This window comes from Colius striatus, chromosome 1 (genome assembly GCF_028858725.1).
Source record: "Colius striatus isolate bColStr4 chromosome 1, bColStr4.1.hap1, whole genome shotgun sequence".
NCBI lineage: Eukaryota > Metazoa > Chordata > Aves > Coliiformes > Coliidae > Colius > Colius striatus.
In genome coordinates, this window is record NC_084759.1 from 60,912,122 (window position 1) to 60,936,274 (window position 24,153).

Consider the following 24,153-nt stretch of genomic DNA (forward strand, 5'->3'; position numbering starts at 1 on the left):
GTTTCAGAAAGTACACCGGATACAAGTTAATGCATTAAAGAAAACAAAAGTTGTAAGGGAAATGTCAAGAAGCCTTAACAGGCAGGTGCTTCTGCTATGGCTGTCTACTGTTTCTCCCTGTAAGGGTTGGTTTACAATCATTCACAACTCTGTCAAATTTTCTTTCCATTTGTGAGATATCATCTGGGTTTTCAGTTTAAAGCCTGGCCAAAATAGCAGAGTTGTTCCAAGGAGCCAGGAACAAATCCACAGTGCTTTTCAAACACTGAAACGACCTTTTGTTTGAGAAGCTCAAGTGTCTCTATCCTTTGGTCAAGGACTTCAACTTGACACTTAGAAGAATGATGGCCTTTGTGTGAAAGAAATACCTTCAGAAAAATCTGTCTAAATCCCAGGTCTTAAATGCTCAGTAGCTACTCAAGTCTGCAGTCAAAAATGTCCTACTTCATCCAGGGGCTGAGCAGGGCTTCTCTGGTTGCAGCATGAGCTGCTCTAGAGCCAGGTTCAGTACCAGAGCTGGGAGCGGGAAGACTGTGTCTTGTGGGTTGTGAGAGCTGCATGTTGCCACGCAGGCAGCACATGCAAGCTACCTGACTCCACAGGCAGGGCTGCAGCCAAGGAGGAAGATAACTGGCAGATTGAGCAAGACATAGGGTAAGGGAGACTCAAGCTGGAAGATGAGGGGACTGCAATATTCAGGAAGTAGTGAGAGCTGATTTGGTCATTTATCCCGACAGCATAAAATAAATATAGTATAAGTTAAATCTTTGTGACATTTTGAGCTGTTCTTGGGACAAAGCAGCAAGGAATGAGAAAGATGTGGGTGGTGAGAAGGTTATTGGAGAGTGATACTGAGTGAGAAGACCCAGGCTAAGCTGATGATTACGATGCAGTTGGAGCAAGGCAGGAGGTAATGCTTGGTGAACAGGACAGACCGTCTGTCAGAGAAAGAGGGACAGCTGGCAGTCACAGTTCTATCAGGAGCCAAAGGAAAATTGAGTACTTGCTTGTTACCAAAGTACTGTTCATCTTGTGCCATCAAAGAGAGAAGAGTCTTTAAAACTGTCTTGTAACTACACAGGCAGGTGTGTGTAGCAGCAAAAAGAGTTCAGTAGAGCAAGGGTGCATTGGCAAAAAGACCCATTTCCAGTTTTCACTTTTCTTGAATACGTGACTTTGTTGTCTTCATAATGTTCTCAGCTTTGTTGTACACAATGTTTTAGTTTGGTTTGTTGCTTCCTGCCTACAACTTGCTGGAGCTGGATCCGGGACTCCATAGCCAGCCCTTTACAACAAGACACTGTTGTCAAGATGATAAATACTTTTCCCAGACGTAATCATTTCAGAACAAAGCATTTAACTTGTTTTTTTAAGCAATCTGTATTAATGGAGTGTTAATGGTTTGAAGTCAGGTGCTCAAGACTTTGCTAGCAAGTCTCTTCTAGCCAGCAGTCGGGAATCCTGGCTTTTATTTCTGATCAGGGAAGGGGGCCACATTCTGAATCATACAAACACCCAACATATTTGATCCAGTAGAAAAAGAAGGCTAGTTAAAGACAGCTTTTGGGCTATCATAGACATATGCTTTCCTTTGTCAACTTGTCCCGTGTTGGGTTTGTGTAGAGCTATTTCTGGTAATGGCAGAGGTGCTGCAGTGATGGTCGCTCTAAGAAGGTGCTTGAAACTTCCCCCAGCTCTAAGTTGGACTTTCTTCTGGATTTGAGCCAGTTTGGTGCCTCTGATTACTTTTTGAGGAGAAATTATAAGACGGGGATGGAGAGGGTGGAAAGAATTGGATGAGGGAGAAGTGACCATGCAGACCCCAAGGTCAGTGAGGGAAGAGAGGAGGAAGTGTGCTGGAGCAGAGATTCCCCTGTATTCAGTGGAGCTGAGATCTGCTGGCAGGTTATGGAGGACCTCAAGGCAGAGAAGGGTGCCTGTGCCCGTGAAGGGCTGTGACTCTGTGAGGAGGAGGCGTTGGAGCAGAATGTGCCTGGAGTTGTGCTGCCGTGGAGGAGACCCACGCTGGAGGAGTTTGTGAGGATCCGCAGCCCCAGGGAGGGACTCACTGGAGAGATTTGTGAGGGACTGAGATATCAGGAGCAGGTAACTGAGCCTGGGAAATGAGGAGAGATGAGAGAAGGAGATCTTAAAGCACTGTTTGTATTTTCTCAACATCCTGCTCTGATTTTGCTTTCTGTTTGTTCAGTTTTTAGTTGGTGGTGGATTAAACTGATCTTGTTTTCTTCCCTAAGTTGAATAGTAGAGTCTGTTTTTCTCAGGACCACAATCAGCAAGTGAGCCCTTCTGTCCTTGTCTGGATCTACAAGGCCCTTTGTTATCTTTTTTCCTCCTCAGCTCACTATGGGGGTAGGAGGGGTTGGGGGGGGGGGTGTTGGGCAGTGAGAAAGCAGCTGCATGATGCTTTGTTGCCAGCTGGGCTTAAACAACAACATCCACTTAAATAAGCCTTGCCTTTTTTTTTTTTTTTCTAGAAGAATTATATTAAGCTGTGCTTATTGCCAGGTGCTGAGGCAGATGAATAACTATGGACTTGCCATCTAGAACTTCTCTGGGATCCCAGCTGAGCCTGTCTTTCCCTGTGCTCCTGGAGAGAAATCTGCTCTGTCAGAGGCTTTAACTTTATTCCTGTTATGCAGAAATATCATTAGTTTCTTGAAATATGATAGAAATGTTGCATTGAGGTATTTTGTGAGATGTGAGATCATGCCTCCACTGAGAGAGTGTGCAGGACTCCCTGGGATGACTTCTGAGCAGGAAAAACAGGTGTTTTCAAAATCTGCATGAACTGCTGTGGGTACAACTGTAGCATGTTTTTGACTCAATTCATCCACGTTTAGACTGTGCAACCCAAGGAGTTTGTTTTGCCACCTGAACATGGTTGCTGTTATCATTTTATTTTGCTCAGATGCTAAAAGTTAAAATGGTGGGAACTTCAAATGGAGAATAGGAAGATGCTAAAATCAATCTGGATCTCTCTTCTCCTCTTCAAATAAAGGAGGAGGCAGAAGAGGGTAAACTTCAGTAAATCCTGGAAATTTACTGTAGTGGGAAGAATATTTTTAATATAAAGCCCTGCTTGTCTGCAAGGGTAGTTCAGGCTTACAAGGCAAGCACTCAGATGTTATCAGTGTTGTCCTAACCCAGAGGCAAGAGTTAAGTAACTTGCCCTGAATGTGAGCCGTGAAGTATTGTTTCTAATATTCTCCTATGTTAAAATGACTGTTTAGCTGCTTTTGAAAGAAAGCAATTGTTCCTTTGCATTTCTTATGGCTATTTATGTTTCCCCATAAATATTTAGTCTGTAAATTTGAGAGATATTCCAGTTTGTAAAAGAGAGAAAATAAACTGTGAGTGGTGTAATATTGAAAAATAACTTGAGATGACATATTGTGGGTACCTGTGTTCTTAATCCTCCTCAACATCCTCTTGTTATTATGCGACTGAAATAATCTTATAAAGCAAAGCTGGTGTTTTCATGATTCAGCAATCTTGAATAAGGGATCCTAATAACAAATCAAGGCATAAGATTTCTAAACGTTGCACAGTGCAGACATTAGGCCTTGCAGTAAATCGTCTGGACTGAAAATACAGCACGTAGAATTAAAAAATGGCCAAAATTATGAGAAAATAGCAAATGCGAGCCCTTCTCCCTTGTATTTGCCTGTCATTTCTGTTTTGATTGTGATTGGCTGGCAAGGGCTGCTGCTGGCATTGCACAATTGGCTTAGACAGAGAATTACAAAACAGGAGCAGATCCCTTGGTCAGGACTCGGTAGCACATGCAGCTGAGCACAGCCGAAAAGGAAAGGTCACCCATACGCAAGGATTTGAGCGGAATCTCTCTCACAGATGTTTCCGTTCCAGAGAAGAGCATCCGATCTCATTTTCCTCATCTATGACTTGGAGTGTTTCAATGCCATGGGGATTTTTTTGTTTCGGTGAATGTAAAAGTGCACCTGGGAACAAGTTTGCAACCTGGAGGCATATGAGAATTTCATGCGTGCGGAGCAGTATCAGAGAATGATCAGAAGGGGATCTGCATTTTTAAGAAGTTTTAAATACCAGGGGGGAGGAAGGCGATTCAAACAAGCTTAAAAGCAGATGCAAAAGGAAAACAACTTTGTTTTGATCCTGAAATGGTACTGAAAGCAGCATGAAGGAGGGGTCATATCAGCACCAAAACAATGGAGATTTGAAGGGGTTTTATTTTTCTCTGAAATAATCTCTGTACAAAGAAAAATGTAAAACCTATCTTTCACGCAAAAGAAAAGTTCATGATTGGTTATGGTTTGATGCTCTGGGAAAAGTATTTGGGACTGCTGCATCTTTCCAGTGGTATATAGTATATCTTTAAGATGTTTAAATGAAGAAGATTCTCCACCAAAAGGTCAAGCTACTTTTTGTTTGGTCTTTTTAACTGCTTTTTTTTGAGCAAGACAACCACTAAACTTTTAACTCAACTGTTTTTTTTTCTTCTTTCCTCCTCCAAACTTAGTCTACGAGATGCTGGAATTGGATTTATTCTTGTCATAGATCGCAGACAGGACAAATGGACCTCCGTGAAAGCTTCTATACTGCGGATAGCAGTGAGTACTGTTTGAAATTAACTCCTTAGAAAGGGTTTTCCGTGTTAAACCTTCCTCTTACGCGTAGAAAAACAGCAAGTCTTTTATTTCTTCAACAAAAGGTTAGCTGATAGAGGACACAAAAACTATCCAGTAGTTCTTTTGTATCTCAGCTGATTGGGACTGAGTATCATGTGTCCGGGATGTGCTTTGAAAGCAGTTTGCAGCTCAGGACATCTTCCTGAGAAGGCACTTGGAGACTGTATATGTGTGTGTATGCATGAGAATATGTGCAGTGTGCAACTCTGCTAGGTGGTAACAAATATTTTCATGGACATCCCATGCATTTCATAGAACTTTGGGTCCACTTTCACTGCTCAGGTGAGCTTCCCTTTTAAGAAGAGTTGAGGATCGGGGTCCTGTTTTTGTTTACCACTTCTGAAAGGAATTCAGGTATAAAGGCTGCTTTTTGTGGTATTTCAATTAAAACAGGATTGCTTGTAAGCCTGAAAATGATATGTACCTACTGTTACTTTTTCACGCTCCTTTTTAAGTAATATTTTTAAATCTGAAAACTAAGCTTGTTAGAGGCTCTTTTTTTTTAACATTAGTAGGAAGAGACAAATTTATGTTTATCACATGCTTATACTACTGCTGGTTTAATTTTTGTTTAATTTTGAGTTTTTCTCTTGTTATCCTTGCTTGAAATGTCAGTGTGGACAGTCTTTCCAGACAGTGTAGAAAAACAGAGCTATAAGCATCTTTAATTTTAGATGGCTGAAAATTTATCTCTGTAAGAAAAGTCAAGCCAGAACAGTAAATTTCATTTCTGTGTAGGCTCATACTGACCAAAGAACTAGTTTTTGTTGTAAGTTTAAAGGTATTTATTTAAAGGTAATGTATTACCCATTCTGTGTGACTTTTTTATGAATTAATATTATATGTATTATATGTAATGTCATAAAACTCCCACAGTACAACTTTTTTCCATAATTAATATGTCTGGAGTGTTAAAATATTGAAAGCATACAGAAATATCAGCAAAATTTGCTTTCACAGCTCTTGTATTACATCTCAAAATTTCATCTTTCATATGAGGAAAGGCTGCAGGAACTGGGGCTGCTTAATCAGGATGAGACTGAGGGGAGATCTTATTAACATGTATAAATATCTAAAGGGTGGGTGTCAGGAGGTTGGGACATCCCTTTTTTCTATAGTAGCTAGCAACAGGACAAGGGGTAATGGGATGAAGCTGGAACACAAACATTCTATTTAAACATAAGAAAAACCTATTTCACCGTGAGAGTGACGGAGCCCTGGCACAGGCTGCCCAGAGGGGTTGTGCAGTCTCCTTCCTTGGAGGTCTTCAAGACTCGCCTGGACATGTTCCTGTGTGACCTGATCTAGGTGACCCTGCTTCTGCAGTGAGGTTGGACTAGATGATCTCTAAAGGTTTCTTCCAACCCTACCATTCTATGATTATTGAGAGCATTCCAACAGTGGAAATGGAAACCAGCAGTGGAAACCAAGACCAGCATATATTGGGGTGGTTAAAGGAAAAAGGACTAGATTTCTGGAGTTTGAAGTATTTTTCTGTATTGAATGCTGTACTTTCTGCTCAAGGGCAGGTAATTATCCCATAGATGACAGCCTTTTTATTTACATAATTGAGGAAGTGGGGGGGGGGGGGGGGGGGCAACTACAGACAGGTTGCTTACAGGAACCTTTCTCCAGTGTGTGTTACTTTGCCTAGAAGTACAATATGCAGAACCTGATTATGTATTCCCTGTGATAAGGGATCCATATTTGTAGTGATGGTGTTGGTGCTTAAGGGTTTTGCCTGGAGAAGGGTGTTAAGTGCAGGGAGAGCTGTGGTTGCGGTACTGTTGTTGATGACTTGTTTTCCTTTTTTATTCTTTTCCTACTCTGAGTTTTATTTAAAAGATAAATCATATTTCCTGGCTGAAATCTAATCTGTTAGAGGCATGATCTTTTTTTTCATATTTGTTTTCTTCATTGAAATGGCTCAGCTTTGGCTTTGTATTGCGTCCATGGGTGTTATGTGGCAGTCCTCTTCGTCTTCAGCAATAGTCACATCATCCCTGAACACTTGAACATTTTATCTTCATACTCTGAAAAAGACAGAGTGAAGAATTGTTGTTTGCTATTGTCCACCAATTGTTTGCTATAGTATTTGGCATAAATGAACTCTAAATACATTTCCACTGTCTGTTCCTTAAAAAAAGAAAGCCTAAGGTACGTGATATGTATCTTGCATCAAAGTCATGAGGATTTCTCTGGGTCCTGATGACAGGTAAAGAGTTTTTTAAACGTGTCAAGGGATACTGGAGGCTTAACTTTCACTTGTTTTGTTTTCTTGATAGTCAGAGTTGTTTTTTAAGGAATCACCTGAGTGTCATTTGTGCTGTACAAACTGAACCTTATGTCTGAAAGCCTGGTGTCTCTATCAGTTTTGATTGCTAGAGATTATTTCTATGTGAAGAGAGGAGTCTCATTTAAGAAGTTTTGACTCATTTGTTGTGGTTCTTGCAGTATTCTCCCTGACGTCTTTCCTGATATTCCTCTAATTGTCCTGAGGCAGTTGACCCTCTTGATTTGTGAGATCAGAGGTGCCAGTGTAGGGTACTGTGGCTGCAGCACTGTCCAACAGGAACATCCTGACTGGAGCATCTGTCCATCCCTAGTATCCTGACAACTGTAGGAAATAGATCTGTAAGCACTGAGAAGCTGCTAACCGGAAATTCCTACTAGCATGTATTTATTGTTATTATCATCATTATTCTATGTTATTTTCAAGACTCTTCACACAGAAACGTTTGGTTTGGACTAGTGGATGTTGGAAGTATGTTTTGAAACAAAACTAACAAAGACAGAATGTTTGTTGCAGACTGAAATAACGTGGAAAATCTTTCTGTATTATGAAAAAATTTTAGGCTTTGCTCTTTTTTTCCTGTGTTGTTGAGGATCATTTTCTTTCCTGGGACAGAAAATAAGCACTGACAAGCTGAATCTCTATTTCATGCTGGTACTTTAAGGTTACTATAGACAGGGAAGGCTGAGGACAAGATAAATCTGGTTTTGCAGCCATAGTGCAAGGGCAGTGGCTGTACTGTTCACCCAGGATGACTGCTGCTGAGGCATGTGCAGAACTGAAGCCAAAGTCAGAGGCACTGGGCTGAAAGGTGGCTCATCTTCTCCTGGGATATGACAGATGTGGGGATGTGGCAGGCAGATAGCCAGGAATGCAGGTTTTGCTATTGTTACACTCTCCTAGACAAAGTTACACTGAGCAGGCAGCTGAAGAGACTGTCCTTAGTGCAGGCTCTGTGACTTAAGAGAGACTACAAACAAAATGAGGTTTTTATTTTTCCCTGATTTAGCTAAAGTGAAGTTATGAGTGCAGTGAGACATGGTGTGTGTTTGGAAAGTAAGTCATCCTACCTGACATAAGTGGGATGGATAGCCCACAGATACTGTCAACTGTATGGAAAGCTTAGATTTAGATGACTGTAAGTTAGATTCATCCCTATTGCTGAGTCTCTAGGAAGATCTGGCCTACTGGGGTAGCCAGGCTGAGAGGTGGAGTTCTGGTAGAGACGTCAAAAGCCAAGCTTTATGTTATTAAGTGTGAAGTCTTGGCAGTAAGCAGTCATGTTCTTAGAGAGGCTATAGAAAACTGAAAGGTGTTACAAGAAAAATATTGAAGTTAGACATTGCAAATTGTTATCTCTTATTACATTGGTGTTTGAAGATACAAAAATTCTTAAGGTTTTTGCCTTGTCAGCCACTGAGATTCTACTATATTTGTATTACAATGTTTTGTTTTCAATTAAACACAGTATTAAACTATTAAACACAGAGACACCTAAGACCTTGCAGAACTTTTTAGCACCTGTGGCTAAGTGGATAGTCTCATGGAAATAAGGCATGACTCCTGAATGACAGTGCAAGGAGGAGCAGTCAAAAAGCTTGGTAAAACATCTCCATATTGTCCCAACTGAAGTCAGGTAAATGACAAACACCAGATGAATTGATGTCCTTTTGCTTTCCATGCGATCAAAAATTGCTCTTTTTTTTTTTTAACTCCCTTCTTTTCTCTTCTAGTGTTACCATACTTAAGCAAGCAATATTCAATTCACAGTTGTACGAGCAAGGCACATTACCAATCAACATTTTCTGGGGCTCCACACTGCTCTGTTCATAGTTCAAGTCTGTTTTCTTAAAAAAAAAAAATAAGCATATGTCATTACATTACATATCATTACATTGTATTTGTCTCTGATCCCATCGTCATTGTCCTCCTCTATCTTGAAGGAGATTAGTGAACTCAGCCTTTTAGACAAAAAACAAACTGCACTCAACATCATTAAAAGTTTAACCATAGCCATCGATTAGCCCGATATTAGAAGTTCAGAGAAAACACTTCCTTAAACTTAGTGCTTAGGGAATAACATATGTGTGGGTAACTGCTCTTGAAGAAGAAATTGGTATGGAGATCACTTGGGGTGGTACTGAGAAAGTTTTACCCAGCTGTAAAACTTCCATCCCTTTCTAAATGTGACAGGAATTGGGTTTTATCCAACCTCCTGGAGAAGTTTGCATTGTGATTTGCCACTTTTGACTTAAGGATGTATTGCATGTAGGTTTCATGCCTTCAGTTTTGTCCAGAGCCCTGTTTTTCTTAGCTCTTCATAAATCAAAATGTAGTCTTCTCTGTAACAGAGACATAGTCCATTAGTTGCTTTGAAGATTATTGCCAAGATCTTTAGCTGGCAGGAGGAAACCAAAAGCCAATGGAGAGACTGGAGTGCTAATACCAGCCTAAACCTTGCTGGAGCCAGGCAGTCCTATATTTGTGCCATCTGGAGTCTTATCATTGGTTTTGCATCCAAGGTGAGAAACAGCAAATTACAGCAATCAAACCTTGAACTCTTTGGCCTTGTTTGTAGAGAGATGGTTGAGTTTCTTAGTGAGTTGTTGATGGAAAAAAGATGGGTTTAGTAAGTGATGCTCCATGAAAGGCACTATTTTATGTTATAGGTATTTCCTGCTAGCTCGGTTTCTAGCTAGCTCCTTGTGTCATGTCCTGAAAACTGTAATGATATTTAACAGTTCCTATGGGTTGCTTGAAAAACTGCTTTTCTTTCAACCCTCAGTCATATTTCTCATTTTTCCTTGGATCCAAACAATAACTTGACAGTATGATGAAGCTGGAACAGTATTTATATTAATTTTGTGACTGTTGTTATGAATAGATAAACTAAAAATATTATTTTGACATGTTGTATAGTTTTGTCTGCCTGCTTTGGAAGCTTTGAGAATATTACAGTGCATACACTTTTGCAGTTGCACATAGGCCTTTTTATTACACAGGGGTTTTTAATACATAAAAAATTAAGTGAATCACATAAACTGTCAAAACAGAATCATAACATCACAAGCTTTAAAGCCAGATCTAATGTAAAACAGCTCAATGTTTTTAAAATAGATTTTCAAACTGATCCTTTTATGAATTGATTTAATTCAAGGTTCTTTCTTGACAAGAGGCCTGTGTAAGAGACTTCACCCTAGCCAGGAATAAACAGTCTTTTAAAGGAGCTAATAAGTACTTTACTTTTTTAAAGTTCCTTTAAGTACAGAGGTATTTTGGAAAGAAGTACCCTGTGGCTTGTGGCATACTAGTAAGTGCAGAAGGGAAAAGTAATGTGGGTATATTGAAGCTCTTCATAAAATGAAAAATAAGGTTGTTCCAAGTACTTTAACACAGAACTACTAAAACTGAGCCAAGCATTAGCTCTTTGATGGCTCACATGGTTCAGCTGTCTGTTTACCTGGGAAGTCAAAGAAAAGGGGTTGTAGGTTCACTGTTCAGCAGAACCACTTTTCTTTGCTGTGTAGGAGTATAAAAGACTTCTGAACACCAAGGCAGCAGAGTGAATTGCTCCCTGAGATTGAACAGCAGACTACAACTTCATCTTAAGTTATCGCTGTCTAAAAGGTATACATGTCTATCTGAATAATTCCTTTGTGTACTAAATAAGCCCTGGGAGGAAAACTGAGATATGAGAACTCGGAGGTGTCTCTTTTCTTTTCTAAAAGCTCACCTTTGGATATTCACTGCTGAAAGCTGTAGTGACTGGCAGCTGGGTGTAGACCCCAGGCACCGCTCTGGTCTTGTGCTGCATCTTTTAGGGAGAAGCAGCCTGGGAGCGCTGCACCCTGGCTCAATGAATTTAATAAGACTTATTGCTCCCTCAAAAAGGCCATCTGCCCAGTAGCCTGCTCAGCTTTTTCTGGGTGCTTTCTAGCTGTTCAGCATCATATCACCTTGATTTGAGGAATGGCCTGCTTCTCCTTACTTCTCCCTGTTAGCAGCTGCTTAGTTTCAAGGACAGTTCTGGTACTACAGACAGCCTCTGTGTCATTAATACTCTGTGAAGGAAAGTGATAATTAGGATTATATGCAGCTAACTTAATTTTACATTTTGCTCAGAATCCACATGAGTTCAGTTCTGTAAGTTCCCACTTTCCAGAGGCCTGAAGCATGCAATGGAAAGCTCCTTAACCCTAAGAAACAGAGGCCTAAAAGCAAGCAATTCAACCTTCTCCTGAGTATTTGTAACTGTTTTCCTGGAGGATTTAAGGTAGCTTTCGTCTTGTCCCTCCAGTGAAGGTTCTTCCCATGTTCCAGGTTTGGAGTACTCTTAAGGCAGCAAAGATCTCTGGATTAGAAAGCTTTGATTTAAGGGCTGTGCTGTATAGAAATTTCTGTCTTGGTCAGATTTATTTTGAAGATGATAACTGCATGCACACCCCTATCTTTTTCTGTATCTTTGGAATCATCACTGACTTGACTGGATGGGGAGGTGAAAGAGACAAGCAGATAGAAAACTAATCTAAACGACTGTCATGGAGTATCAAACAAGTTCCAGAGCTGATGCAAGTGAGACAAAGAAATGTATAGATTGGGCTACCCGGATTTTCATAGAGGACAGAAAAAACATGACCCTTGGTCTTTTTGCATAGGTATTAGATGATTTGAAGTGCAGTATTTGAGACAAGATGTTAGGGGAGCAGTTAATATTAATCTAGTAAGGAAAGATACATTTGGAAAAAAACAGGTTTCAAGCACACAAACCTTTCTTCAAGTCACAGTGATGTTGGTTGTTCATTGACTTCACTAAAACAGTCCTTGAAGCACTTTATTTTCTGACACTATTAAACATATATTAATATTTACTTTTATGCTTAAGATTTGGCACAGTGTTATTGAAAAGTCATTGTTTGCTCTGTCTGCTTAGCACACAATGGCTTCAAACTAATAAGCTGCTGGACTGAAATGGAGATCTTTTTGCTGCTGTTCTCTTATGTTCAGAGTCAAGTCGACTGGTTGGTGGAGTTCACACACATCTTCTAAGGAGTGTCTCTTCGTCTCTGCAATTCACCAGGGCTTCAGGAAAAAAAAAACCCAAACAATTAGGAGAATAGTAATATTTGGGCAGTACAGATATAAGCTCAGATAAACTGGAACAGCTGGCACAGTTCCAACATCGTTTACTATAGCAGTCTTCCCTTTTATTGTTTCAAGAAGATCAATTTGTAGATTTGAGTGCTAGCCACAGGAAGCAGAGGAGGTAGTTTTTTAAGACTTGGCTTTTTTGGAAAAAAAAAGAAAACCAAACAGGAAGGCTAGGAGACAGACTAGTGGATACAAGAACGGTGTTGTAGACAGAGTTGGAGTAACCTAGAATTTGAGCTTTTGTTGAGAGAGAGGGAAAACTTCTGTCAAGCCACCAATGGAACTTCAAGTGATACAAGAATGTTGTGACTTCGACAGCAGTCTCAGTGAACCTACTGAGATGGAAAGTAATTGTAATGTCTATTCTCTGTTTTCTTTGAATTAGAGACATCCTACTTAATTTGATCATGCAATTAAACTCTATATTTCATATGAGCTAATACACAGTTTAGAAAAATGTACTATTGCATTATATTTGGCTACCACTGTCTGCTTTAGTAATAGCCTAAATATAATAGAGTCACAGAATAATGTCTCAAACTGGGAGGGACCTTGAAAGATCGTCTGGCCCAGCCTTTCTAGGGGAAAGGAAGACTCATTGAGACTATCTAGCACCCTGTTCAATCATACCTTGAAAAGCTCCAGTGATACACTTATCACGTCACTGGGGAGGTTGTTCCAGTAAATGGTCATTGTTACTGTAAGAAAATTCTTTCTTACGTTAAGAGGAAACCTCTCCACATGGCAACTTGTGAAGAGAGAGCCTCTGTCCTCTTTGTTGCCACTTTTTAAGTGGCAGATGGGATACTGTGATGAAGTCCCCCTTGAGTCTTCTCTTCTTCAGGGAGAAGAGACCTAACTTCTTCAGTCTTTCCTCATGGAACAGGTTCTCCAGTCTTTTGATCATCTTTGTGGTCCTCCTTTGGACCCTCTCCAGTCTGTCCCTGTCATTCTGGAATTGTGGGTCACAGAACTGGGCCCAGCACTCCAGGTGCAGCAGGACAGGTGCTGGGTAGGGTGGGATGGGAGAGAATGGGATGGGATGGGATGGGATGAGCACATCTCTGTCTCTGCAAGTAATGCCCCTGCAGATGCAGCCCAGGATCCGACTGCTGCAGCAGCACATGTCAGCTCCTGTTCACCTGCTTGTCCATCAGCACTGGCTCCTTTTCAGCAATGTTTTCGCTGAAATTGTACAGTGAAAATCTAGACTACAGTCCTGAAGTGTAAAAGTGTGAATTTAAAGTTACAATGAAGAAATTTAATACTCATAAATGTAGCAACTTTAGTTTTTGTCTTTGGTGTCTCGCATGCTTTGTAATTTCATGCCATTGTGTGTTTCTAGTGTACCTACTCAAAGCTAACAGGATAGATGTTTCCCAATATTCTGGGTAAGGCTAAATGAGTTGCAAACATGCACTGCCAAAAACAGTATGTCTAGATGTCATGTGGCAGAGTGGGTATCTCACTTTTTTCAAAATGTGTTACCATAAATGATATTTCCTCTTGGAGCTTTTTCTTCTGAAATATTGGCATTGCCATTGAATAAACTTCACATTTTGGAAGCTGAAGGTGAAAATTTACAGCTCAGTCAGTCTCTGAATACACACAGTCTCCGTTACACAAAATAAATTGACAAATGTCTGTCAAATGTTTGAAATTATTAGACAGTGGGAGTAATTCTAAAACTATTAAATTTAATTTAAAGTCTTTTGTCTATTTTTGCAATGTTCCTTAGTATGAGTTAAGTAATTTTCTTAAAGAAATTTGCAATTGTCCTTGGTACAATAATTCAGGGGAAAAAAAAGGTAAATTAAGAAAAGATTTTTTGGGTTTTTTTCCTCTGAATCCAATCAGGAATTTTCTATAAAGTTTTTCTTCTGATCACTGTGAGTTAGTAAGTCCACGGAGTGTACTATTCTTACTACACAGAGAAAGACTGTTTACACTGCAAAGATGAGGAACTGATATGAGTATTCAGAATTACCTGGATTCTGTTCTCAGCTTTCAGACAGACTCCACTGATTGAACCCACTGTGCTTGCTAGAAAATTTGAACATCACTAAAGTGGAGGCAGATTTTGAAGCTCAAGTCTTTCAGGTTCCTCAATCAAATTGAGATCTCAGTTGCATACTAAATGTCTGGGAAACCACAGTGAATCTGTGACATCTTCCAGAAAAATTTTAAACTACTTTTGTCTTTAAAAGTTTGTAATTTCCAATGCTAAATACCTGAAACCTTTGGGAACCTCTAAATTAGTATTAAACCACTCTTCAACCTTCCAGATACTAACACTTTCGCTAGGCATGGAAACAGAGCAGAGCAGAACAGCTCCTTCAGTCAGTGTTCGGGTTTTGCTTGGCTTTTTTTTTGGTAGTAATTCAATTTGCTAGAAATGTGACATAATTTCCAAGAGTATAATAAAGAAAATTACTTAATCATTTTAAGGATAATTTCTTTAGTGAGCTTCACTGCCTCCCTACAGTGGAAATACTGAATAGTGGAGAAGAGTTGCATGATTTCAAGAGTGACTAAATGCCAAGTATGCAAACCTCTGCCACAGCAGAGGCTGATTTTTAGTAATGTAACTCTGTTTCTTTGCTTTCCTTCTCTTGTTTTTTCCCATCACTTATAGAACTGGGAAAGACTAGTAGTTGGTAAGAAAAAACACAGCTGAGAGTTATGTTTTGGTTTTGTCTGCAAAATTAAAGCTTATTTCTAAGCTACTGCTTGAGAAACTCAGTCTTACTGGCAATAGTTTGTGTAGGCAACTGGCAAGGTAGTGTACGTGCAAATTAGGAATGTGTTTTGAGGTGTTCAGACAAGAATAGGTGTTTCTTTTGGCACCTTCTATTAAAGACAAGATAACTGGCAAGGTACTGCTGTTGAAACGGTACTGAACTACCACCGTTTGTTCTTTAACCTCCTTGGCTAGGATGTAATTTTACCTGTAGTTTCTATCATTTGAGCAAACAGTACAACTGATGCCTGTTTTTACATTGCCAGTAAACTGACTATACTCTTGTTTAGGAATGTACAGCATTTCTATTTGAAAATCAGCTTTGAAACCATATGAGCTAAAGTTATACAAGTTACTTTACTTGTCAGATTTAAATTTCAGAGGTAAAAGCCAGCCCTGAAACAATCAATCCAAGCAAATAGATTACTGTTCCCAAAGATGAGTAAATATCTCTTTGAATTAAGCTCTTTGTGCAAGTTTTGCAAGTTTAGGATCAGCCACCGTCTTATGGGAGACTTTTGATACAGTTAGTTTGGGGTTTAACAGGGGCTTCTCCTTGTTCAAAGGTATTTTCTGGAGCTGAGAGACAGAAATTAATAGACTAAACTTGTTTTGCAGGCATCTTTTCCAGGAAACCTGCAACTAGTCCTCGTTCTGCGCCCAACAGGATTTTTTCATCGAGCACTCTCAGACATTGCTTTCAAATTCAACAGAGATGAGTTAAAAATGAAAGTACCTGTAAGTAATCCTCAGTTTTCACTTTACTATCAGGAGTGTGTTGAAGTACTTAATGTAGCCAGCAAGGACCAAAAAAATCCCAAGAAAGAGCCCTGCTTAAAGGAAGTTCCAGCCATTTTTGCTAATTCATGGTTTATTCTTGAGAAGCAAATTTTGAAGCAAATGCATTTCCCATGGACAAATACTGTAGTTTAGATAATTTGAGCAAACATATAACTGAAGCCTGTTTAATACATTGCTAGTAAACTGATTATACTTTTGTTTATGAATGTACAGCATTTCTATTAGAAAATAAACTTTGAAAGTATATGAGCTAAAGTTATACAAGTTACTTATCAGATGTAAATTTGAAGGGTAAAAGATAGTCTTTAAGTTAAGATACTTTTCCCTCATTCCTTGTATATTTTGGAGAACCAGTTCTTTTGTGCCAGATCCACGGAGCTGCTATTGTTCTCTCCCACAGACACAGGGTAACAAGAGAAAGTGAGCAAGAAATTAGAATATAGTCATGTATGATTTATCAAGATATAAAAACCTGATGGAGTACTTTATGTTGGATAATCTATAAGCCTTTTTTTAATATGCCTGGTGCCACATGCACAGTTATTTAGATTTACATCATCTTCAACTGAAATAACTGTGAAGTTTGTTTTTCTATACCCAAAGGAAATAGTTCCATCACTTCCTCTGTGTTAAACTGAATTATATCTATCGGAGGCAGAAGGATGGAGCTTAGAATCCTTAACAAGGGACTCCTCACCACTGATCACTGTTTTTTCTTTGCTGCTCCAGATCATAATGCTGGGCTCAGTATCAGAACTGCAGGGTTACATTGATAAAACACAATTAACAGAAGATCTTGGTGGCACTCTGGATTACTGCCATAACAGATGGCTGTCCCGTCGCACTGTAAGTCTTAATTTTTGTTTCAACTTTTCAGTTTAATCAACTCTTCTGTTTTATACCCTGTCATTTATGAAACAGATTCCAAGTGATGCAAGTTGACTTGCTCGGAGTGAGAAGATGTTCCCAATGGTACTTAGTCATCTTAGAGAAATAATATGAGTAATAATTTGGGAGTGGTTTTGTGAACACTTGGAGCAAAGGAACTACAGTGTATTAGATTGTGTTGAGGTTTTTTGTTTTTGCTACAAGAAGGAAAAAGTTGGAAAATAACTCCAGATTATAAAAATATGAAGATACACCTGATACGATCCTAGGAAAAATATACAACTAAGGAATTAATGGTGACGGTATCTGTTGCTTGCAAAATTATACTCTGACCATTTCTCAGTCTTGTAATTCATCTGCTCAAATCTGAATGTTACATTTTGTGTGTATGTGTCTGTTTGTACATGTGCATGTGATGAGCGTGAAACATCTTTAATGGTTTTTATTCCAAAAGGCTATAGAAGGTTTCGCTCAAAAGGTTAAGGAAACAGCTCAGATTCTTCAGTCCTTTGGGACGGAGCTGGCTGAAACAGAACTACCAAATGATGTGCAATCAACCAGCTCCCTTCTTGCAACACACACAGAAAAGAAAGACAAAATGAAGGTATGTAATTTTTTGTAAAGAGACTGTCTTCTAGTTAAACTGTGCTTTAATTTGTAGCCAATAATATTAATAGAAAAGCTACTAGACAGTAATAATTTCAATAAACATTGAAATCATATTGAACTTGTTTTCCTTGATTTGATGTTAAAAATCCTTTATTATTAAAAAATGACATTTCTAGAGTCTCAGTTTATGTATGTAAAAATGCATGAAGATTTGTATGTGGAAACAAACTCTTTAGTGGAGTAGTAGTGTGTTTAATTTATACTTTTGTTTGCAACAAATTTGATTGTATTTGCATGCATTTGAAAATACATGACCTTTTGAAGAATGGACAAATGTGTTCTTTCAAAGCAGCTTAAAGAAAAACTATTTGGAGGTTTCAAAACTGTACATCTGTAAAACTGTAAATATTTCAGTCTGAGAGACTAGAAGCCTGTCTATCATGAAAAGTCAACTCAGTTACACTGGGATCTTAAGATGGTAAACATATAAAAAGATAATATTTAGCATTTAGTGTCAGTATGTGTTGTTAAAGAGTGCTTTTAATCTAACTATGCTTGCTCTTTTGCTATTAAAATCCCTTTTCCAGTTTGGTCCCATATGACGCCTGCTTAAAAAAAAAACAGCATGCAATGACAGTGTATGGAGTTTTTTGTTCTCTTTTGTAGGAGGATATCAAATTAGCAGTAGAACAGGGAGATGATATCCTTGGAAGTATTACAAAACCAGTTACTGAGAATCCTGAATACAAACTGAATCAAGATCAGCTAGACAATCAAACAACAGTAGAAAGGTGAGAGGAGTAAAATACTGAACAAGGTGCTTTTCTGGTTTCTTGCTTTTTAACCTCTCCCCAGCTCTTAGTTCCATCTGCATGCTTAGCAAATAAACAAATATTTCAATATCAACATATAAAAGGTACTTGCAGAAACAACTCTTCTTTTGTCAGATCTGTCCTGACAAAAGTAAACCCCTGATGTCCATTACCAGATCAACTGGTAATAAGGACATAGGGAATGGGGTCTGAGTTCTGGTACCAACAAAGTAACACTGAGGGGTTTTTTTCTTCTATTTTTTGTCAGATTTGGACTATATAGTTGAGCAGCTTTTCCTTATTTTATATCAATGTTTTGTTTAGTGACTGAGGTGCAATACAAGGAAATTTTGCTGCTGTATGGAAAGCAGGAGGGGAAAACAGAAGTGCTATATCCTTTCTTTTCAGTAAATTTGTCCACTTTCAATAAGTCCTTTTGAATTAAAGTGGGAGGGTTCTTTTTCTTTAAACTTGCCCAAAGGAGCTTCTAGTATTGCTGATAGCTTATAAATTTCATTACTAGCCTTTAAGGAGCTACTAGAGAGCACACTGCTCTTGAGGTATCTATACACAAATTTCTTATATACTTCCTTTGGGCATGTAAATAATAAATGCTGTTTTCCTTTGCTCCCTGCTTACCACCCTTTCTTAAATTATTGCCAGGTTTGGAGATATTATATCACCACAGCACAGATGTAAATTTGCACCAAGCTATGAAAGCATAGCTCATTTCCCCCAGGCAGTAGTCTGCATTCTTTTTTTGTCTGTCATTCCGTGTTTCTGTGACACTCAGGCTGACTTTTATTTCCAAAGAGCTGTCTAATCCAATCCACAAAGATTGACAGAAATCACTTTTTTTTGGTTGTTGCTGTCAGGTCTCTGAAGGACAATTGGGATGTGGTTTGTTAATTTATCCAAAACTTCCCACTTGATACCATATCTGATGGAAGTTGGAACAAACTCTGTGTGTATCCCTGCCTTTTTTCTAAATCAGATATAACTTGTAAATTCAGGCTTCATTTCTGTGCTATTGAAGACAAAAGTTCATTAAGATTCTGGTGTATGCCACCTGATCGAGGTGAATCTACTTTAGCAGGGGGTTCTAGATGACTAGATGACCTCTAAAGGTCCCTTCCAACCCTTACCAGTCTGGGTGATTCTGTATGGCCTTCTCTGGATGTAACCTAAGTGCACCAAAGCACCCTGTAAAGATAAGTCCAGAGGATGCCACACTGTCAAATGCGATATTGGAAGATGAGTTGAAAAGTAAAAGCTTTAAGGCATTCACCAAAATTATAACGGAAGGAGACTCTTTTCACTTCAGTACTGCAATATGCTTGCCTGGGATATTTAAGTAGTAAATGCTCAGAAGAGGAGCAGCAGTGACCTTCAGACTTAGTATAAGCCTTGCTCCAAGGAATGAAATGTAAGGGCAGCTGGCTGGTCACAGCAGTACAGATTTTTGCCTTCATTTTTCCTTATAGCCCAAGGCTTGTATTCCTCTGAGTCCTAGCCCACACACATTTGCATGTTTTATTTATGTTTATTAGCCCCAAGTCCCCATGTCCCCAGGCCAGAGCTGAGAAGTAGTATGTGCAGCAGCTAACTTCAAATCAACACTTGCCATTTTTTGTTCAGAATTCAATGTTTGTGTTGGGTTTCAGTTTTACATCAATGTTATTCTAGGAAACAATTCTGTGCAATACTAAAAAAGGTTTCCTGTATTCAGTTTATTTTTTCTGGAAAACATTGCTTTGGGGAGGCTTTTTGTTTACTGTGTGAGAATGTATTGTCCCTTGAAGATTGCACCCACCATTCTTACAGTACTGCTACTTTTGGGTTTTTAAGGCTTCTGGCTCAATTGCATGAAACAGAGTCTGCCTTTGATGAGTTTTGGATTAAGCATCAGCAAAAACTTGAGCAGTGTCTGCGCCTTCGGAATTTTGAACAGAATTTCAGAGAGGTGAGAACTTCTTGGTAGCATTCAATATTTGGTAACATAGAAGGGGTTCAGAAAAAAATGCTTTCTTCTCTTGCTTTTGCAGCTCTTAAGTGTACTTGAAAGCTTTCTCCAACCTTGTTTTTGTTATGTGTCCTTACTTGACCTACTGCTATCTTTACTACCTTGAATATTTGCCTATAGAGACATAATAGCATCTCGTCTGACATCTTAGGATTCTTTTTGCACAGGCCCAGCAGTGTATAAGTGTTCAAAAACTCCTTTGAAACTGATTCTGCACCACAGAAGCATAATGTGCTGGCTGCAAAGCTTTCATCTTGCCAATAGGCCCTTTTATGGAACCAAGACTTACCTAAACCTTCGGCTGAAATTTTATAAAGCAGTATCCAACACTGTGGGTGGGAAGTTGCAACCACACTGTTAGAAGCTGGGTGGAGGCTGAACTACAGTTTTTACAGCCAGTTTCTGATCTCATGTTAGTTTAACTCATACACTTGACGGCATCTACAGTCTCTTTGCACTGGTGTAGCTGGTCTCAGAAGATGGCTGATGTGTCTTCATGGGTTCAGAAACCTTCTGACAAGTGTGCGTCTGTCTATATATCTGTCTCTCAACCAACTGTTAGGGTGAAGACCTCTCCCTCACAATTTGCTGTTTATGTTAAAGTTGCTTTGTCATCTGGTAAAGGCAAGATCATAAATGTTTCCTGAGGATTAGTGTTCTTGCTTTTTTTTTTTTCCTTTTAGTACCAGGAAATGTAATTACTTCACTTTGTGTTTATTTTCACTTCAATTGTGAGTAAAGGTAGGCTGACAAAAGAGCAATTTGTTTCTGTGCCCTAATAACTCCATAATGTGAGTAACCTGATTGGAAAGAGTGACTATCAGCTATTTAACTGGTGGGTCTTCAGGAGTGGAATCATCTTCAGTGATATGTAGCTGTGTCTCATTTCAGGTCAAAGCAGCTTTGGATATTGTGTCCGAGAGACTGTCTGCTTTCACGGATGTGGGAAACAGCTATTCACATGTGGAGCATATTTTGAAAGATCTTGCCAACTTTGAAGAAAAATCACATGTAAGAACCCTGCAAGTCTTCTTAATTTCTTGTATGACAATGCGTGTGTGGAAGGGAATGGTGTTTGGTTATTGAGTATATCTTCTGAGCAGAGCTTAAGGTGACAACAGGGCAGGGCACAATCAGTGTCTCAAGTAATGTGCAGGAGGAATTTGGAATAGTCTTTAACCCCTGGAGCAGCCTACTGCTTGAGCATCCCTCAATAAAGAGCAGAGTAACCAGTCACAAAGTTGATGTGATCCATTTGTGGAAGAATTGCATGAAGTGTCTACATAGCCAAGTTCTGTACTTAGTGATCAGGGAACCACTTCCCATCCCATTAAAGCCACTTATTTCATGAAATCTCAGAAATGTGAAAGCTGTATGTTGAATGTAGAATGTTAAAAGATGGTCAACAGAACCATACGCTCTGAACAATGTAGGAAGAGAACCTTGTTATGATGTGTGCTTCACAATAAAATGTGTAACTCGTTACTCTTGAGGCTGAGGTGCTGGACTTAGGGTTTTTTTAATTTAGGTTCAGATTTCTGCTATGCTCCAAATGGCAGACATACACACACAAAGATGCTGATGAATAGCTAAGGCATAGAAAGACAATAGTGTTTCCCTCACAGGGAGCTGTATGGTTAAACTCTGTGTTTCTAAAATACTCTGATAGAATAAAGGAGGCGTAAAATTTCTGGGGCATCTGGGATGGTAGGAAATCACTTTGAGTTATTAAGCAAGGCAGCTATTAGCTAAAGATGTCTTCTTCATCAATATCTATATTTTACTGTGTAAAAACTGATGTTAAAATCTTTTTTTTCACTGATGATGATCCAAGGAAAGATGTACCTAAATTAATTCTTGCTTTCTTAGGAAACTATAGCAAAAGCCAGAATGCTGGCCTCAGAGGGTGATGAATTTATTCAAAGCAATCATTATGCTGTGGATTCTATTATTCCAAAATGCAGTGAACTTCATCATCTCTGTGATGTCTTCACCACTGCAGCAGAAGGGAGGAGGAACCTTCTTAACAAATCTCTAGAACTGCATGGCTTACTAGAAAAGGTAAATGTTATATGTAACAGTTCTGTTTCCTGTCTTGTTTGGCAAAACCTCAATCAGCCAGTAATGGCAGATAACTTCCAGTACACTCACAGATATTTTTTTCTCCTTAAATAGCTGAATACAATACAGATAAAGGTATAAAGTGTTTTAGACCTATTGACATTCTGAGCCTGTTCTTTTCTCTGTTTCTAGTCTATGAAGTGGTGCGATGAAGGAATTTATCTGCTGGCTTCGCAGCCTGTAGATAAGTGTCAGTCTCAGGATGGTGCAGAATCAGCATTACAGGAGATTGAGAAATTCCTGGACACTGGTGCAAGCAATAAAATCAAAGAGTTGAATAAAATTTACAGAGAGTATGCACATATCCTCAATGAGGACCTAAAGGTACCAGAAGACTTCTATGTGTATCTATGCATCCATTTGTTGATTTTAGAATTTGTTCACTTAAATGGCCATTGATAAAGCTAAATAATCAGTACTAGGAGTAATACCTGGGAACTGGAAAGCCAATACAATTCCCTGCATGAGATACTAGTCCTGTCACATATCATATCTCAGTTCAAGAGGGAAAGGGAAGTGCTGGAGAGAGTGCAGCGTAGGGCCACCAGGATGATCAGGGGAATGGAACATCTTTCATACAAGGAAAGGCTGCAGGAACTGGGGCTGTTTAGTCTGGAGAAGAGGAGACTGAGGGGTGACCTTATTAACATTTACAAATATCTAAAGGGTGGGTGTCAGGAGGTTGGGACATCCCTCTTTTCTATAATAGATAGTAACAGGACAAAGGGGTAATGGGATGAAGCTGGAACACAAACAGTTCCAATTAAACATAAGAAAAAACTATTTCACTGTTGAGGTGAGGGAGCCCTGGCACAGGCTGCCCAGAGGGGTTGTGGAGTCTCCTTCCTTGGAGGTCTCCAAGACCTGCCTGGACATGTTCCTATGAGACCTGATCTAGGTGACCCTGCTTCTGCAGGGGGGTTGGACTAGATGATCTCTAAAGGTCTCTTCCAACCCCTACCATTCTATGATTCTATGAAGTATCCAAGGGCTTTGGAGTCTTTTAATAGCTATTTTATTTTCTCAGATAGTATGATTGCTTTAATAAAAAATTCTCATGAATTTTTGAAATATCTTTTTTTATGAAGCAAAAACATTATTTTCCCTAATGCTCTTATGACTTCTGCTTTGTAACTGCTTTTTTTTTGTTGTTTAAGAACTTTAGAATATGTCCCTTTTCCTCTTTGTTGATCTCAACATGGAACAGAACCATCAGACACAGTCAGAAAAATTTCCTGTATTTTTTTTCCTTTAAATGGAACCTGAATCACATTGTTTCCTCTACAGCAAGCACACAAATGTTTTATGAAGTGATATTCTTACTTTTAAGCATATTCAATGACTGTAAATTATGCTTTGTTAGGAATGAAGAGCGGGGGTAATATTTTATATGTGGTATAAACGCAATCACATTTCAAATCAATGTGCTTGTAAGTGGCAGTGTAGCTTGTTGATAGATCTCTGACAGAGTTTGTTTGGGTTTTTTTTATTATTCTTTCTGTGGCAATGGTAGGAGCATGTGCAAAAGGTTTTCCAGAAGCAAGAAAGTATGGAAGAAATGTTTCAAAAGAGACAAGTAAGTCTTAAGAAGCTGGCAGCTAAGCAGACACGTCCTGTTCAGCCAGTTGCACCAAGACCTGAAGCTTTTGTAAAATCACCTTGTACCTCTCCAGGTAAGTAACTCTAGTAGCCTCTTAACTATTTTTTTTGAGCTATGCTGAGAAACTTAAACTTTCAGCTGTAATTTGTGGTTGAACAGACGTCTGTGTCAGATCTGTGTAAATTGTAACTGCTGTTTGTTTCTGGTTTACATGCTTAGGTCTTCAAAGAGAATACATACCCAACTCTGAAAGCAGTGCACTCCGAAGGGTAAACTACAGAAGAGGAAAGGTAACTCCTTTTTTCCTTTGCGCTTTTCCTGCACATACTGCTTGAGAAAGTTGGAATACAATGGGTTATTCAAGAACCTCGAGAAGAATGAGGCAAATCCACTGAAAAAGTGATATTGCCCCTATCAAAGTATGTCTAGT

General features: G+C 39.1%; 1 protein-coding gene across 5 annotated transcripts in view; it reads left to right on the forward strand.

Moving 5' to 3' along the window:
• The window catches only part of MCF2L (MCF.2 cell line derived transforming sequence like), a 106,512-nt gene that overhangs the window by 58,094 nt on the left and 24,265 nt on the right, over positions 1-24,153 (forward strand). For 4 of the 5 annotated variants that reach the window (XM_061996932.1, XM_061996900.1, XM_010201110.2 and 1 more), the window contains exons 4-14: positions 4,520-4,610; positions 15,488-15,607; positions 16,400-16,516; positions 17,013-17,162; positions 17,834-17,958; positions 19,828-19,942; positions 20,894-21,013; positions 21,872-22,063; positions 22,256-22,447; positions 23,637-23,796; positions 23,943-24,013. In XM_061996932.1, coding sequence (XP_061852916.1) covers positions 4,520-4,610; positions 15,488-15,607; positions 16,400-16,516; positions 17,013-17,162; positions 17,834-17,958; positions 19,828-19,942; positions 20,894-21,013; positions 21,872-22,063; positions 22,256-22,447; positions 23,637-23,796; positions 23,943-24,013 — 1,453 coding nt within the window. Of the gene's footprint in view, positions 1-3,791; positions 4,164-4,519; positions 4,611-15,487; positions 15,608-16,399; positions 16,517-17,012; positions 17,163-17,833; positions 17,959-19,827; positions 19,943-20,893; positions 21,014-21,871; positions 22,064-22,255; positions 22,448-23,636; positions 23,797-23,942; positions 24,014-24,153 lie in introns of those variants that run through there. The other variant, XM_061996923.1, reaches the window with a different exon arrangement.